The sequence below is a fragment of the Ranitomeya imitator genome, chromosome 4, assembly GCF_032444005.1.
Source record: "Ranitomeya imitator isolate aRanImi1 chromosome 4, aRanImi1.pri, whole genome shotgun sequence".
Classification (NCBI taxonomy): Eukaryota; Metazoa; Chordata; class Amphibia; order Anura; family Dendrobatidae; genus Ranitomeya; species Ranitomeya imitator.
Genome location: NC_091285.1, coordinates 250,461,542 through 250,478,156, shown reverse-complemented (window position 1 = coordinate 250,478,156; position 16,615 = coordinate 250,461,542). Strand labels below are relative to the sequence as shown.

At 42.3% G+C, this 16,615-nt stretch overlaps 1 protein-coding gene across 1 annotated transcript in view; it reads left to right on the top strand.

The window, feature by feature from the left end:
- RPAP3 (RNA polymerase II associated protein 3) overlaps positions 1 to 8,902 on the top strand; it is a 113,698-nt gene extending 104,796 nt beyond the window's left edge. Inside the window, exons 16-17 of the mRNA XM_069764489.1 lie at positions 2,164 to 2,264; positions 8,687 to 8,902. Coding sequence (XP_069620590.1) covers positions 2,164 to 2,264; positions 8,687 to 8,772 — 187 coding nt within the window. The 3' untranslated portion in view covers positions 8,773 to 8,902. The remainder of the gene's footprint in view (positions 1 to 2,163; positions 2,265 to 8,686) is intronic.
- The last annotated feature ends 7,713 nt before the right edge of the window (positions 8,903 to 16,615 follow it).

The following is a 16,615-nucleotide window of genomic DNA, read 5'->3' as shown; positions in this document are numbered from 1 at the left end:
CAACGCGTTCATCTTTCTCTGACCTTCTGTGCCAGTTGAATGGTTTAGGCAGGTTGATCTTGTTCACAGATTCCCTTTTAAGACCGCTCCATAACACTTGCGTTTCACAAGTGACAGGAAGGAAAGAGATCACCAAATACATCCAATTCCTTTCTGGCTGAATCGTATCCAGTGTATTTGGAGATTGGCGTTTGTCATATGAATCAATATATTTTCTTAGTGACAATACTGCAAATGCTGCAAAAGAGGATAGTTCTCTGGGGAATCTCTACGTAGTGGACCATTCAGATATGTTCATACATTGTAAGTAAAATCTGCTACTGTTTCAGACATAGCACAGTGGATGACAATGTTACATATTCTCATCCATGCGGTGTATAACCATATACATGCAGATCTTAAAGGGAACCTGTCACCTGATTTGGGCGGGCCCTGTGTTCGGTCCGATGGGTGGTGTTTTCTGTTGTTTCATTGACCCCTTTCTTTCCCACTGGCCGCACTATTTTCTTGAATGTGAGTTGGTTTCCTCCATAGTACACGCGTGCGCAAGGCAATATTGCCTTGCGCACGCACAGTATGCTTTGCCCAACTGCAGGCCAGGCCGGAAAGCATTAGTGTGCATGCACCGCCGCGCTGTGTTTCGGGACATAGTGCAGCGGCGCATGCGCACTAATGCTTTTCGGCTTTGCCCGCAGTTGGGCAAAGCATACTGTGCGTGCGCAAGACAAGATTGCCTTGCGCACGCATGTACTACGGAGGAAACCAACTCACATTCAAGAAAATGTGAATTTTTCTTTTAATTTCTTCTGTAGATCCTACGTGAGGTCTCTATGTATGTAGCGGGCTCAAGAGTATAACTGGCACAAAACCCCACAGATACTGGCCACTGTGAAAAGCTGGTAACTGCTTGTTACAATAGTAACCAGAGCTTATTTAACCATTTAAATACTCTGTCCATCACTGGGTGCTGATAGGCTGTCATGGCAGTGTAGATGTGATGAAGCTCCATGCTTGTCATCTTGGCCTACCTGTGACGCGCGGCCTGTAGCTGGGCTTTGTAAGAGGACTTTTTTTAATCTATGTACTCCAATACTGGGGTACTGTTGTACATAGAGCAAGTGAACAAATGATCGCAGGTTCAAGTCCCCCAAAGGTGACTAAGAAATAAATTAAAAAATAAAAATGATTTCTGATATGTTCATTACCCACCCCCTCCTTTTTCATCATCATATTTGGTATCACCGCATCCATGAAAGTCCAAAGCATAAAGAGTTAGAAAATTGAAATGCTCTAATTGTCATTTTTCAGTCACCAGCACTAAAAAAAAAATGCAATTAATACATCGTATGTATTCCAAAAAATGTATGTATACAAACGTTAGCCATTGATGGAAAAATGAAAAATGTTATGGATCTCAGAAACTGGAGACACAAATCCAGATTGTTTATTTATTTTAATTTTAAACATTTTTTTTCAACACTAAAAAATGATGCTGTAAGTTTGATATCGCTGTAATAATGCTGACCTGAAATATAATGTTGCCTAGCACTCTCACAGCACAATGCATTTTTTCTTTTCACTCGTTCACTGCACTTGGATTTTTTTTTTCTGTTTTTCAATACATTACATGAAAAGTAAATGGTGTCAGTCAAAGGTACAACTTGTCTCGCCAAAAAATAAGCCCTCCCTGTCAACAGAAGAATAACAAAGTTATGGCTCTCAGAAAAAGGTGTGGGGGGAAAAAACAAAGATCAAAATTGGCTGTTGCGGGAAGGGGCGAGTTGTGGATCTGAGGGTGCGAAGGATCAGTTATTATTATTCAATGATTTATTTCTAAAGCTGTAGGACAAGGTTTGGCTGAGTTGATGGTATGCACAGTACAATGCAGGAGTTCTCATGGTTATTGATCCACATAGCAGCACACGGTCTCCATGTTCAGGCTTTCGCCAATACAAACTACTGGGTTTTCCATTAACTTTGACTAGATGCCAATAGTTAGCATGACCTTGCCTTTAGCTCCGCTACAATGAAAGTTCTTCTACACACAAGTATATCCACATACAGCTTGGTAAATAATCATTCCCAAGATCTACAGCAAGTTTATTGAAAATAGGGAATAATACCTTATTATTATATTGTGTTTTTTTTCGTAATTTCTCCTAGAAATGAAGACGCAGATATTGTGATGGAAATTTTACAAACCTTTTCTGAGCTTAGGAGGTTTGATATGGCAGTAATGTTTTTGTCAGAATCGGAAAAAGAAGGTACTTTTAAATAGTTAGAATATATGCTTGTTATACAATGAAAGTATGAATATCTAATATTTCTAATGTATAGTGATTAAGTGTTGCTATAAACCTGTTTACTATCCTTTCCAGTAGGAAATTAAATATATTGCAGTGACCTTATTCCTAACATACCCAACCCCTCAATAATGAAATCCTGTTCAGTCCCAGTTCCTCTGGATGTAGCCTAAAGCAGGGGTGTCAAACTGCATTCCTTAAGGGCTGCAAACAGGTCATGTTTTCAGGATTTCCTTGTACTGCACAGGTGATAATTTAATCACCTACACACATAATGATTACAGCACCTTGTACAATGCTAAGGAAATCTGGAAAACATGCATGGTTTGCGGCCCTCGAGGAATGCAGTTTGACACCCCTGGCCTAAAGAGTAACCACTTAAGACCGGACATATGTGTGATACTATTCATAATAGCTAGAAATTATTAGAATGGGTTCAGATACAGGGTGTCAAGTGAAGATATGCAGCGGATTTGCCTTGGGTTCCAACTCCTACACTCCATTTTGCAGTCTTAAATGTAATAAGCAGGTTTTTGCTATGATATGTAATCTGAGAGCTGCAAGATGTAGGGGCAGAGAAACTGATTCCAGCGAGGTGTCGCTTAATAGGCTGCATTTTGCCGTTTCAATAAAATCAGTTTTATCAGAAGGAGATTATCACTAAAGGGCTAGGTGTCGCATCCCATCCCGCCCCTCCCCCACCACTGATGGCAGCTTTCAGTTAATATATATTGTACACAGAATGCTGTCAGTGTTGTCGGCAGGGATATACACGAGGCTCAACTTTCTTGTCCCTGCTAGATCTGCAGCAGAGAATGCATTCTATCACAACTGCTGCAGACTTTAAACTACATCACTGGAATTGGGGTCTCTGTCTATGCATCATGCTGCGGTCGGGTTACATAGCACAAACCTGCTGACAGATTCCCTTCAAAGGGGTTGTCTGGTTTGGTAAACCCATATTTCCTTGTCTTTTACAAAGTTCTGAGTTTGAATTGATAACTGAATAGCATCATTTTTCTTGCGATTGTGCAGTAGAGACAAAAAATAGCGCACTTGCTTCCTGGTTTGCTTGCAGATTTCTTTATTAGCGGTGCCTCAGGATCAAAGCTAAGAAAGACTTATCTCGGCTGCCTAAGAGCAATTACGGAAGCTTTGTTTAGCTCCTCGTGGTGGGCAAAGGAGCGAGGCAGATGGAGTTTTTCATTTGGATCTTGCCGCTCCAGATGCTTGACAAATAAAATGAGGTTTTCGATTGAAAAGTTTTACCATAGTAAATCTTCCATTAACCCCTTGACCCCCTAGCCTGTTTTCACTTTCCTGGCCAGGCCAAATTTTGCAATTCTAACCAGTGTCCCTTTATGTGGTAATATCTCTGGAACGATTCATCGGATACCACTGATTCTGAGAATGTGTTTTTTGTGACACATTGTACTTTGTTAGTTGTAAATTTAGGTCGATGTTGTTTGCATTTATTTGTGAAAATATTTTCAAACATTTAATTTTTGTGACCCTTCAGGACATCCGCCGTACATATATGGCGCTGCGGGAGGTGCATTCCTGCAAACTGTCATACATGCATGGTGTGTCGGCGCTGTATGAGAGTTGACACAAAGTGGCAATGCCCACCACCGGTGCTACTGAGTGCCATGAGGTCATCCAGGTACGATGGCCTATAAGTTCTGAGGCTGACACGCCTCATCCGTTTGTGCGAATAACTAATCTAATGCCCTGGAATGCAAAAAGCATTGCACAGTATTTGATCAGCAATCAGGGCATGGAAAGTTGATGTCCCATACTGGGACTTCAACATGGGCGTGGAGAGAGGTGAATATTCATTTCTCTTAAGTAGCAGCATACGTGACCACCTGGCGGCTGACACTGTGTGCGCTACTTAATACTCACTGCAATTCCGGCGTGGGGAGCGGTGAGTATTCCGGCAGCTGTGCTCTGCTTGTGTGCAGCTTATGAGGTCCCTGCCATTCGCTGCTTACAAGCATAAAGCAGCTGCTGGCAACGGGACAAGACGCTGCAAGGAATTGCAGGAAGGTAAGTGTTATGTTTTTTTTTTATGTTTTTTTTTGATGGGGACCAATCATGCATACACGGTTAGGGATGGAGCCATGCATTCAAGGATAGGGATGGAGCCATGCATTCAAGGATAGGGATGGGACCATGCATACAAGGATAGGGATGGAGCCATGCATACAAGGATAGGGATGGAACCATGCATACAAGGATGGGGATGAGAGTATGCATACAAGGATAAGGATGGGACAGTGCATACAAGGATGGGAATGGGACCATGCATACAATGATAAGGGATGAGGAGCCATGCATTCAAGGATAGGGATGGAACCATGCATACAAGTATAGGGATGGAGCCATGCATTCAAGGATAAGGATGGGACCATGCATTCAAGGATAGGGATGGAACCATGCATACAAGGAATAGGGATGGAGCCATGCATACAAGGATAGGGATGGGACCATGCATACCAGGATAGGGATGGAGCCATGCATACAAGGATAGGGATGGAGCCATGCATACAAGGATGGGGATGGGAGTATGCATACAAGGATGGGGATGGAACCATGCATACAAGGATGGGGATGGGAGTATGCATACAAGGATGGGGATGGAGCCATGCATTCAAGGATAGGGATGGGACCATGCATACAAGGATAGGGATGGAGCCATGCATACAAGGATAGGGATGAAGCCATGCATATACAAGGATAGGGATGGGACCATGCATACAAGGATAGGGATGGAGCCATGCATACAAGGATAGGGATGAAGCCATGCATATACAAGGATAGGGATGGGACCATGCATACAAGGATAGGGATGGAGCTCAGGAGGGAGTGAAAGGTTTTAAAACATCATTTTGGATTGTGGGCTAGAGATGTGATGAGGATGGTAAAGTGGACTTGTTTAGCCAGGGTGGAGAGCAGAGTTTTAAGTTTTGAGCATGATCTTATAGTGGATGAAGTCTTCTGCTGAGTGTTTTTCTCCACAGACGCTCGGCACACCTTGAGCAGCGCTGAAGAAAAGGTGTTTACAGCATGTGCCAGGGCTGCTGTCATTGCTGGGTAGTTCTGCATTTGGCAGGTGCCTCTTCATGCAGGGTGCTCTGCAGTGTATTGTTATAATGTGACAATGGACAGGAGAGGGAAGAGATGGCAGCTAAAGATATCTGTAGATTGTTCATAAGCTGGATATTGATGGCACATAGATTTCTGTGTGTGTGGTAAGTGGGGGTGTCTTGGGTGTTGAGACAGTTCTTGACATAGAAGGAAAGAAGGTTATGGTCAGTGAGTGGGAGAGGGTAGTTGATAGTCATGCAACGAGCAGAGTCATGAGTATTCCCGTCTTGTTTAGTAGAGTTAGTAAGATGTGAAAGGCCAAAGGAGTAAGTTAAAGAAGATGAGAGGCTGATGGGAAGAGCGGCTCATCAATGGGGATGTTAAAATCCACCATGATAAGAGTGGAAATATCACAGGATATTCGATATAGTAGTGAATGGAGGCTCAGGGTTGGGAGAGATGTCGCCAGCGACGAAATGAAAGAATAGTTGGTTCACTGATTTGTGTGAGCGTTGTGCACTGTAGGGTGGTAGTGGATGGTTTTGTGTAATTGAGAAATGTGTACAGGGCCTCAGAGTTCTACATGGGAGAGGGGAGGAGAGCGGGGCTCATGTATAGACTAGTGATGAGTGAATGTGCTCGCCTAAAGTGTTATCCAAGCATGCTCGAGTGCTAACCGAGTGTCTTCGGTGTGCTCGATTTAATATGTTAAAGTCCTCGCGCCTGCATGTCTCCTGGCTTTTTGACAGCAGCAACAAATGCATGGATTGCCTAACAATCAGGCAATCCATGCATGTGTTTTGTGGTTGTCGAACAGCCGCTAGACATACAGGGACTCGAACATATTATTTGAGCACGCCGAAGACTCTCGGTTAGCACCTGAGCATGCTCGGATAACACTTTGTCCGAGCATGTTCGCTTATCACTAATAGAGACTGTAGAATATGTCAAAGGGCAGTAGACATAAAGGGAAACAGCAGCTAGGAAATATGTGAAGCAAAGAGATTTGGAAATTAGATGGTGTAGTACAATTTAACAAGGAGCATGGTTGCTTGGATATCTGGCTTACCTGTCTTCTGCCCTATCCATGTGCCATGTTTAACTGGCGAGACACTTTAAGAATTTTGGACATAGAATAAATTTCACGTGCGAGCCGGAGCCGAGTGTCATGTCTCGCACAGAGTGCGCCGAGTCTCGATAGGAGCTGCCCCATGGATAAATACTGGTCCGAGTGCTATGCAATGTTTTTTCTCATAGCACAGAAGTGAAGCAAGCACCTTAATAAATAATACCTTCTGGTTACTTCTGGGGCATTTGTAGAGTATTCGTTCTACACTGTGAAAACTGCACTTAGAATAACTGCACTCAGAGACCAAAAGAAATATAGGGGGCTTCAACATTACTGGTAGCACAAAGGCGCTGAAAAAGCGCTATGGTTCCTTGCCCCCCTTCTGTCCCACAAGAAAACCCGCAAATTCTGCCCTCCCAAATCCAAATGTCCCTTTCCCTTATGATCCCCACAGTGTGCCTAGACCACAGTTACCATCCACGTGTTTGGCATGTCTTTAGCATTGGGAGCCCGCTTAATTTACATGTCTCCAGAAACACAAGCAGGACACTGCCATGTAAGGCCTCTTTCACACTTCAGTTGTTTGGCGTCAGTCTAAAACCGCCATTTTCCTCAAAAAAACGGATCCGTCAATTTTTTTTGACGGATCCGTTATTTTCCCATAGACTTGCATTAGCGACGGATTGTGGCGGATGGTCGTCCGTTCCATCCGCCATGCGACGGATCCGTCGAAATTTGGCGGACGTTTTCTGAAAATAGACAGACATTGAAACGTTTTTTGTCAACGCCGAAATGGCGGATCGCCTATGGGCGACGGATCCGCCGCAAACGTTTTTTCGGCGGATCCGTCGCCCCAATCCGTTTTATTCAATTGCGCATGCTCCAAAAAGTAGATACTTTTCCCAGACAACCCCCAAGTAACGGATCCGTTAGAACCGTTTTCTCAACAATTGTGACGGATCCGTCAATCCGTCACTATGTCGGTAGTGGCTGACGCCAAACAACTGAAGTGTGAAAGAGGCCTAAGGGTGCTACAGTGGCAGATTTTCAGTTTTTCTCAGCCACATTCACTGCTGCTTGTTTTCTGGCAAACAGCCATGGTGTCAAAATCATCAGTACATCTGTAGGTAAATTCCTGGAAGGGTGTAATTTCCATAACAGGGTCACATGAGGATGATTCTGCTCTTCTGGCACTTACGGGCTCTGTATATGGAGTCCGCAAACTATTGTACTATAATTTGTTCTCCAAGAGTAAGAGTCCCTCCATTCCGAGTCTCAGTGTGGCTAAGCAGTACTGTGCCTCAAAAGTAGTTTTGGACCACTTATGGGGTATTTGTGTACTCAAGCAAAAATGAATGGCACTATTCGTTATACAATTTCTCCTATTATCCCATTCGAAAATTTAAAACTCTGGGCTAAATCAACATTTTAGTGTAAAATAAATAATTTTCCATTGAATCGGCCCTATGTTATACAAATGTGTGAATCACGTTTGGGTTAAAAATGCTCACTATACCCCTAGATGAATTCCTCAAGAGGTGTAGTTTCCAAAATGGGGGGGTTCTGCTGCTTGGGCATGTTAGGGTCCCTTCAAATATGACATAACATCCACAATCTATTCTAACCAAAATTGCACTCCAAACGTCAATTGGCGCTTCTTCCCTTCTGGGCCCTGCCATGTGCCCAAACAGTAGTTCTCACCACATTTGGGATATCGGAGTGCTCAGAAGGAATTTCACAACAAATTGTATGGTCCATTTTCTCCTATTACCCTTGTGAAAATGAAAAATATGGGACTAAAGCAATATTTTTGTGGGAAAAATGTTTTTTCCCTTTTCAAAGTTTGTTATAACATTCTGTGAAGCATCTGTGGGTTCAATGTACTCACCACAATTCTAGATAAATTCCTTGAGGGGTATAGTTTCCAAAATTGGGTGACTTGTGGGGTGTTTCCAATATTTAAGCTCTGCAAATCCGCTATCGATTCCAGGTAATTTTGCGCTCCAAAAGTCAAATAATGTTCCTGCTGTTCTGAGCCCCCCAGTGCCCCCAAATAGTAGTTTTCCATTCACTATAACGAGGCAGCAGCGTTGCTCATTTTACCGTTGACTGTAAATTCTGATTCAAAATCGCCATTAAAAGCGCCTCAAGCTTAAAAAAAATCATGGAATGATGGACTCGGCATTTGTTTTCTCTTGATTTATCTCTGATATTTTCTTTACAGATGTCCGCTCCTTATTTGCCTTCATAGAAAAAGCAAAGATGATGGATGACACTTATGAAACACTAAAGAAGAAATATGGCCTCTGAGTGTAATACAAACTGGGAGAAACCTAAATGTATTAAATAGACATTTGTGCGATCCAGTGTTATGAGGAAACCATATGCAAACTACCTGGAAAATACTGACGTTATGTACAAAATAAATTTTGCCTTTGTATGTGTGTTTTTTAATGATGTTCTAGTTTTCCTAGTATTTTTGGAAGCTGTAACCTTTCCAGGGCTTGAGGGACCAACGTTTCTTTTCGAATAAGGGTATGTCTTAGCCTCAGAGTTCCTCTTAGTGAACAATGTGCCCACATTGCGGATTGGTGTGCGGATTTTTCCGCACCGTTTTTGAAAAATCCGAAGGTAAAACGCTCTGCGTTTTACCTGTGGATTTATCACAGATTTCATGCGTTTTTTGTGCGGATTTCACCTACGATTTTACGACTGCAGATTCCTATTGAGCAGGTGTAAAACGCTGCGGAATCGGCACAAAGAATTGACATGTGGAAAATACAACGCTGCATTTCCACGCGGTATTTTCCGCACCATGGGCACAGCGGATTTGGTTTTCCATAGGTTTACATGGTACTGTAAACCTGATGGAAAACTGCTGTGAATCCGCAGCGGCCAATCCGCACCGTTTGCACATAGCCTTAATAGATGAACCTTTAGGTGATGTTATGCCTTTTTAACCCCTTAGCGACCAGGCCAATTTTTTGAAGTCTGACCAGTGTTTTTATGTGGCAATAACTCTGGAACGCTTAACCAAAAGCCAGTGATTTTAAGACATTTTTTCATGGCACATTATTATTTGTGATAATGGTAAATTTAGGTCGAATTGTTTTGTTTATTCATAAATATCAGAAATTTAACAAAAATGTAAAGAAAAAAAAATCGCAATTTTCAAACCAGATGGATCATACCATAGAAAAACATTGGTAAATAACATTTCCCTCGTTTCTGCTTTAAATCAGCACAATTTGTGAAATGTTTTTATTTTGTTAGGCAGGCTCCGCACTAGCGTTCGGCAGGGCTGCGGATGAAAGCCGGCCTCCTCCGTGAAGCCCCGCCCACTGTCGCGCCTCTTCCTTCAGCTCCGCCTACGTCCGCATGCGTCCTGCGTACCCTATGTTTAACATTTGGTACGCAGGCCATGCGGATGTATGCGGATGCCTCCGCATGCGTCGTCTTGATGCTGCACTGACCTGCGCCAAATGCAAAATGTTAGGATTTTGTTGCGGTCGGCGCAGCTTCAAAACGACGCATGTCGCTAAATTCTTAACAGGCCGCTATAGCCTGCAGACTCTAAGGCAGCAATTTGCTCATGAATTGCCATGGCAAACATCAGGACCACACAATCATGATCTCACGGTCTAGATAGGGAAAAAGGAGCCCCCCCCACACTCTATTAACCATTTCTATGATGTAGTCACTATTTACAGCAGCATCTAAGGGGTGAAACAGATATGGACGGTGCCAACACTAATTGCGGCTGATGCTTCAAGTTGTCAGCTATAGAGTACAGCCGACAGCTGCTGGATTGCCACCTGTATGGGGATGCTAGTCTCTTATATCTCAGGTCAGTAAAAAGACGTATTGGTGGTCACTAAGGGGTTAAGGCCAATTTGCTCTTTGAAGGGTTATTCAAGGCATAACTTCCATTTTCATTGATGAGCGAACGTGCTCAGATAAGTTGCTGTCCAAGCATGCTTGTGTGCTAAACTAGGGTCTTCGACGTGCTCGAAGAATATGTTTGACAGCCGCAGCACATGCCGGGATGGCATGTTCGTTAGGGAATCACTGCATGGGTAGCACCTGTCGAATAGCCACAGGGACTTGAACATATTATTTGAGCATGCCAAAGTCGCTCTGTTGGCACACAAGCATGCTCACATACCAACACCTTATCCGAGCACGTTCGCTCATCACTAGTAATTATATATTTTTTTTACAGCAGCAGCTATTAATCATATAGCACATCAATCGGATGCTCTTCCTTGGCTCCGTACGATATCTGATCTTTTTCACACACCCATAAACTTGACTCGGTGAGTCTCATCCAATTTATGGAAGAAACTAACGCACGCTGCGATTTTTTTTTCACTCGTAGATTCGGTCAATGAAAAAAATTGCCCATCGGCACTGCCATATTGAATAACATTGATCCAAGTGCTGTCTGTTTTTTCACGGATGGCATTTGGATGAAAATAATATCACATGAACCAGCCCCGGAAGAAATGGCCGGAGTTTTAAAGTCAAACAGAGCCTATCTCCTTCATCAACATTTTTAGCACTTTTCTGCCTTGGTTTTTAGCCTATACCAAATAAATAAACCTGCAATGCTGAACCGAGTAGAGAGATTTTTTTTGTTTTCTCTGGAGTGTAGTGGGGGTACATTTAATTGTAATAATGAAATTACTGAACAAAGAGGAACAGCTATGGGATTTAATATCACAGTGTAAGGCTCACATAATTAGGCTTTATTCACACATCAGTATTTTTTATCAGCCTTTCACCAGTATTTCTATGCTAAAATTAGCAGTGTCTCCAAAACACAGGAGAGGTGTCAGTCTTTTAAATATAGTTTTTCCTCTGTACATTTTGGCATGCAAACACTGCCACATAATATTGACTGTATACTAATGTGTGAATAGGCCCTTACAGGGGATTCCATAGATCCAAAATACATTTCCAATCTACAGTGAATATTTTCAATTTACTAACTTAGTCAAAAGTGTACCACTTAGCTTATGCTATGGGTTACATAACCCTGACTGTGAAGCTAGCCTCTACTACCGATGACATTCCATACATTACAACCAAGGGCCTTTGTGGCTGAAAGAACATTATTTCTGGCGTCATAAACAAGACGGGACATAAGGCAGAGTGGATGCCATCTCTATTGAGCACATGCTCGTCGGCACGCTAGATGCATGCTTAGTTTCAGCTATCCATGGATCCTATGCTGAAATTACTGTGCCGTATATTCTGGCAGATTTAGGTTCTCTTTTTAGGAAACTGCTGTGAACCAGAAGAGCTTGTGACAAAACCACAGAAAATGGCAAAAAGGCTTCTGGGGCTCTTTATTGGCCAACGGGGGAAACGAGATATGAATCTAGGCTTAGGCTAGTTACAAATAAGCACATGGGCACATTTGGGTGGCCATATTACAGATGCAAGTCCTGATCTGGCTGCAGGTCCAGGGACCTGAATTGATAGCTGTGAAGCTTTGAGTTCAGATACTAGAATCTGCAGTTACGCCACAATGACACCCATACTAGGCTTGTCTAAATTTATCCTACATCCAAATACATATAAGGACCTTTTCCTACATCCGAATACATGCAAGGAGCTTTTCCTACATCCGAATATATGTAAGGGCCTTTTCCTACATCCGAATACATATAAGGACCTTTTCCTACATCCGAATACATGCAAGGACCTATTCCTACATCCGAATACATGCAAGGACCTTTTCCTACATTCAAATACATGCAAGGACCTATTCCTACATCCGAATACATGCAAGGACCTTTTCCTACATCTGACTACATGCAAGGACCTATTCCTACATCCGAATACATGCAAGGACCTTTTCCTACATTCGAATACATGCAAGGACCTATTCCTACATCCGAATACATGCAAGGACCTATTCCTACATCCGAATACATGCAAGGATCTTTTCCTACATTCGAATACATGCAAGGACCTATTCCTACATCCGAATACATGCAAGGACCTATTCCTACATCCGAATACATGCAAGGATCTTTTCCTACATCCGAATACATGCAAGGACCTATTCCTACATCCGAATACATGCAAGGACCTATTCCTACATCCGAATACATGCAAGGATCTTTTCCTACATCCGAATACATGCAAGGACCTTTTCCTACATCCGAATACATGCAAGGACCTATTCCTACATCCGAATACATATAAGGACCTTTTCCTACATCCGAATACATGCAAGGACCTATTCCTACATCCGAATACATATAAGGACCTTTTCCTACATCTGAATACATGCAAGGACCTATTCCTACATCCGAATACATGCAAGGATCTTTTCCTACATCCGAATACATGCAAGGACCTTTTCCTACATCCGAATACATGCAAGGACCTATTCCTCCATCCGAATACATGCAAGGACCTATTCCTACATCCGAATACATGCAAGGACCTTTTCCTACATCCGAATACATGCAAGGACCTTTTCCTACATCCGAATACATATAAGGACCTTTTCCTACATCCGAATACATGCAAGGACCTTTTCCTACATCCGAATACATGCAAGGACCTTTTCCTACATTCGAATACATATAAGGACCTATTCCTGCATCCGAATACATATAAGGACCTTTAATCACAAACGTCAAAACTAGTTCCATCTATCTCACTTATTGCTACCAAAAGTATGTTAGCAAGTACAGATAATACAGGGTTGTATGGAGACACTTATATAACAACTATCTGCCTCCTGCATTCAACACCTATTCATGAAAACCACTCTGACAAATGTCCAAGGTGTTCCCACGCTAACCACTTGCTTAATTTAGTCTGCTGCATAAGTTTTCAAGTACAGCTAGGATCACATCTGCAGACGTACGTACAGGTTGTATGTTTTAAAAACGTATGCGAGCGCGTGCAATATGTGACACTAGATCTGTGTGAATTTTGACATATCTATCCATCTACTTCTGCATACGTTTGTTTTTAACTCCTTTTTCAGCTAGGTTGTAATGGCACAGACAGGAAACATGTTTTAGATGTGTTGAAACATAGTCTACATAATTTTATTTTAGGGAGGCTACAAAAACGTGGTCAACGTACTTTTTTTTTTCTTTTTTGAAGCGTATAAAAAAAAAAACCTGAACTACAAAAAATAAACCTGACAAAACGTAGTCAAAAGAATTAAACAAAAAAAACAAAGCAATGTCTTGTCCATTTTAATCTATGGACATGCTGCCATCCATGTACGTCTGAATAAAGTTTTTTGCAATTTGAGCATTTATGTCCAGCAGAGAACACTGAATAAATGTGAACCTGGCCTAGACCTCATTCAGACATCAGTATTTTCCCTACACAAATAAATAGTATCACCGTCACTAGTGTGTCGTCAGCGGATCTGGGTGTACCCTCTGTATCATCCGTGTGTCCGTTTTTACCCTCTGTGTCATCCGTGTGTCCGTTTTTACCCTCTGTGTCATCCGTGTGTCCGTTTTTACCCTCTGTGTCATCCGTGTGTCTGTTTTTACCCTCTGTGTCATCCGTGTGTCCGTTTTTGCCCTCTGTGTCATCCGTGTCCGTTTTTACCCTCTGTCATCCGTGTGTCCGTTTTTACCCTCTGTCATCCGTGTGTCCGTTTTTACCCTCTGTGTCATCCTTGTGTCCGTTTTTACCCTCTGTGTCATCCGTGTGTCCGTTTTCACCCTGTGTCATCCTTGTGTCCGTTTTTACCCTCTGTGTCATCCGTGTGTCCGTTTTTACCCTCTGTCATCCGTGTGTCCGTTTTTACCCTCTGTGTCATCCGTGTGTCCGTTTTTACCCTCTGTGTCATCCTTGTGTCCGTTTTTACCCTCTGTGTCATCCGTGTGTCCGTTTTCACCCTCTGTGTCATCCTTGTGTCCGTTTTTACCCTCTGTGTCATCCGTGTGTCCGTTTTTACCCTCTGTGTCATCCGTGTGTCTTTTTCTACCATCAGTGTCATCATCAGCTGTTTTCTCGGGTAAAGAAATGAAAGTTTCTCCTATACTTTGCAGTGTTAGATACAGACGGCATGGCTATCCGCGTGTTGTTCGTGTTTACCTCTGGCTAAGCTCCACCCTTTTTCAAAATGGTGGAAGAGCTTAAAAGTACTACAATAAAAACACCAACGTTTGCTGCATTTTTACATAACGGCCAAAACTGGTTGATGTGATGGGACCAGGAAGCTGAGAACAAAGCAAACCATTATGTGGGCAGGTGTCGCCTGGCTTCACAGGTCTTTCCCTCTAGCAAAAAATGATGGATGTCTGCAATGAGGGACCGTGCCCACGATTCACCCCGCGGGCTCGCTCACACAGGCAAAGAAAGCGGACGAGTGCACAGTTGGCTAGCACTCGGCCCAGTGCTACTCTACGGGGCAGCTCACATCTGCCATTATTTCCTCATACCCATTCCAATCCCAGCATGCTGCAAGTGAACCCGGCCTAGCAGTGGTTTAGGCCTGGCAGGTTCCCATTAAAGGAAATTTGTCAGGAGATTTTCCATATCCAACATGATTTACTGAGGTTTCCCCACAAAAAAAAAGTTAATTTTAATCAATAGATCGTGGAATAATAATAACTTCCACTATATGTTGTGTTTAAAATGTTCCTGTGCTGAGATAATCTTATAAATGTTCCCCTGCTGTGTGCTGTGTAATGGCCGTGTCTGACTGTACAGGGACATGGTCTGATCATACCACAGCTCCTGGGCGGGGGAGGAAGCAAAAGAGTATACAGGCAGGACAGCCTGGGATTGCAAATGATCCTTTCTTTGAGGTAAAACATTGCTTAAAAACAGGCAGTGAAATGTTTTACCTCACAGAATCAGATGTGCTCCCATGCTGTCCTGTCTGTATACGTTTTTGTTCTCCCCCACCTGCCCAGCAGCCGTGGTATGATCAGACCATGTTCCTGTACAGTCAGACACAGCCATTACACAGCAGGGGAACATTTATAAGATTGTCTCAGCACAGGGACATTTTATGTAAACACATCCAATTGTGGAAATTATTATTATTCCAATATATATTGATTAAAATGAACTTTTGTTTGTGGAAAAAAAACCTTTAAGGGCAGAGACGCTGATTCTAGTGATGTCAGTTAATGAGCTGTGTGCTGCAGTTTTGATAAAATCTCTTGTTTTACCTTCTGCAGATCTCTGAGCTCAATATAACCCTGCCCCACCACTGATTGACCTCTTTCTGTGTTCACTGTGCATAGGCAGAAAGCTGCCAATCAGTGGTGGTGGAGTTTTTATACAGAACCCGTGAATATGGCTACCTGGCAACAGGTTTCCTAGTCTTTTAGTGATAATCTGCTGTGATTTTTATCAAAACTACAAGAAGTAGCCCAGTATCGCTGGAATCAGGGTTTCTGTCTCTACCTGATGCTGTTCTAAGATTAGGTGGCGAAACCCAGTGACAGATTCCTTTTATAATACATTGCCGTCAGTATGCAGTGGAAACAAAGATTAATGTGACAGTGTTAAAACTTTTTTTTTTTACCATAATATCTAAAAATACATCTATTTATTATAACAGGAATATTTAAAAAATAAATATTGTAAGAACATTGACAATTTCTCGGCTAATTTGCCACAGAACAGACCTGAGTAATCTGAGACTGGCGGCTAGGAGCATACAGCCTGGCTGCCCCTGCTCGCGTGATTCGGATGGTTAATTCCAGGTAGCATTGCTATTAATCAGGTGTTTCTAGATTGGGTCAAAACAATTTTGAAGATTTTCCTAATTTAATATTTAGGAAATGTAAAATATCAGACGGTGAATATCTATACAGTGCTTTATGTCATTCTTCAGAGTTAGCGGAGATCAGTGCTCTGTGTTCCTATTATTAAAGACATTCTATAATGTAAAGTGCTGCGGAATATGTTGGCGCTATATACGGTAAATAAAAAATTATTATTATAGTCTCGGAGTGACTTAAGATGCACCTAAAATTATTTGTACATTTTCCTTCAGACTTCACACGACATTTTTTTTTTTTTTAATGCAAATAACTTATTAACCCTTCACTATACTAATGTGAACGCTGGGCTCGCCATACATCCCACTTCCATATTATTTTTTTATTTATTTTTTTATCAATCAAGATCTCACACTGCATTT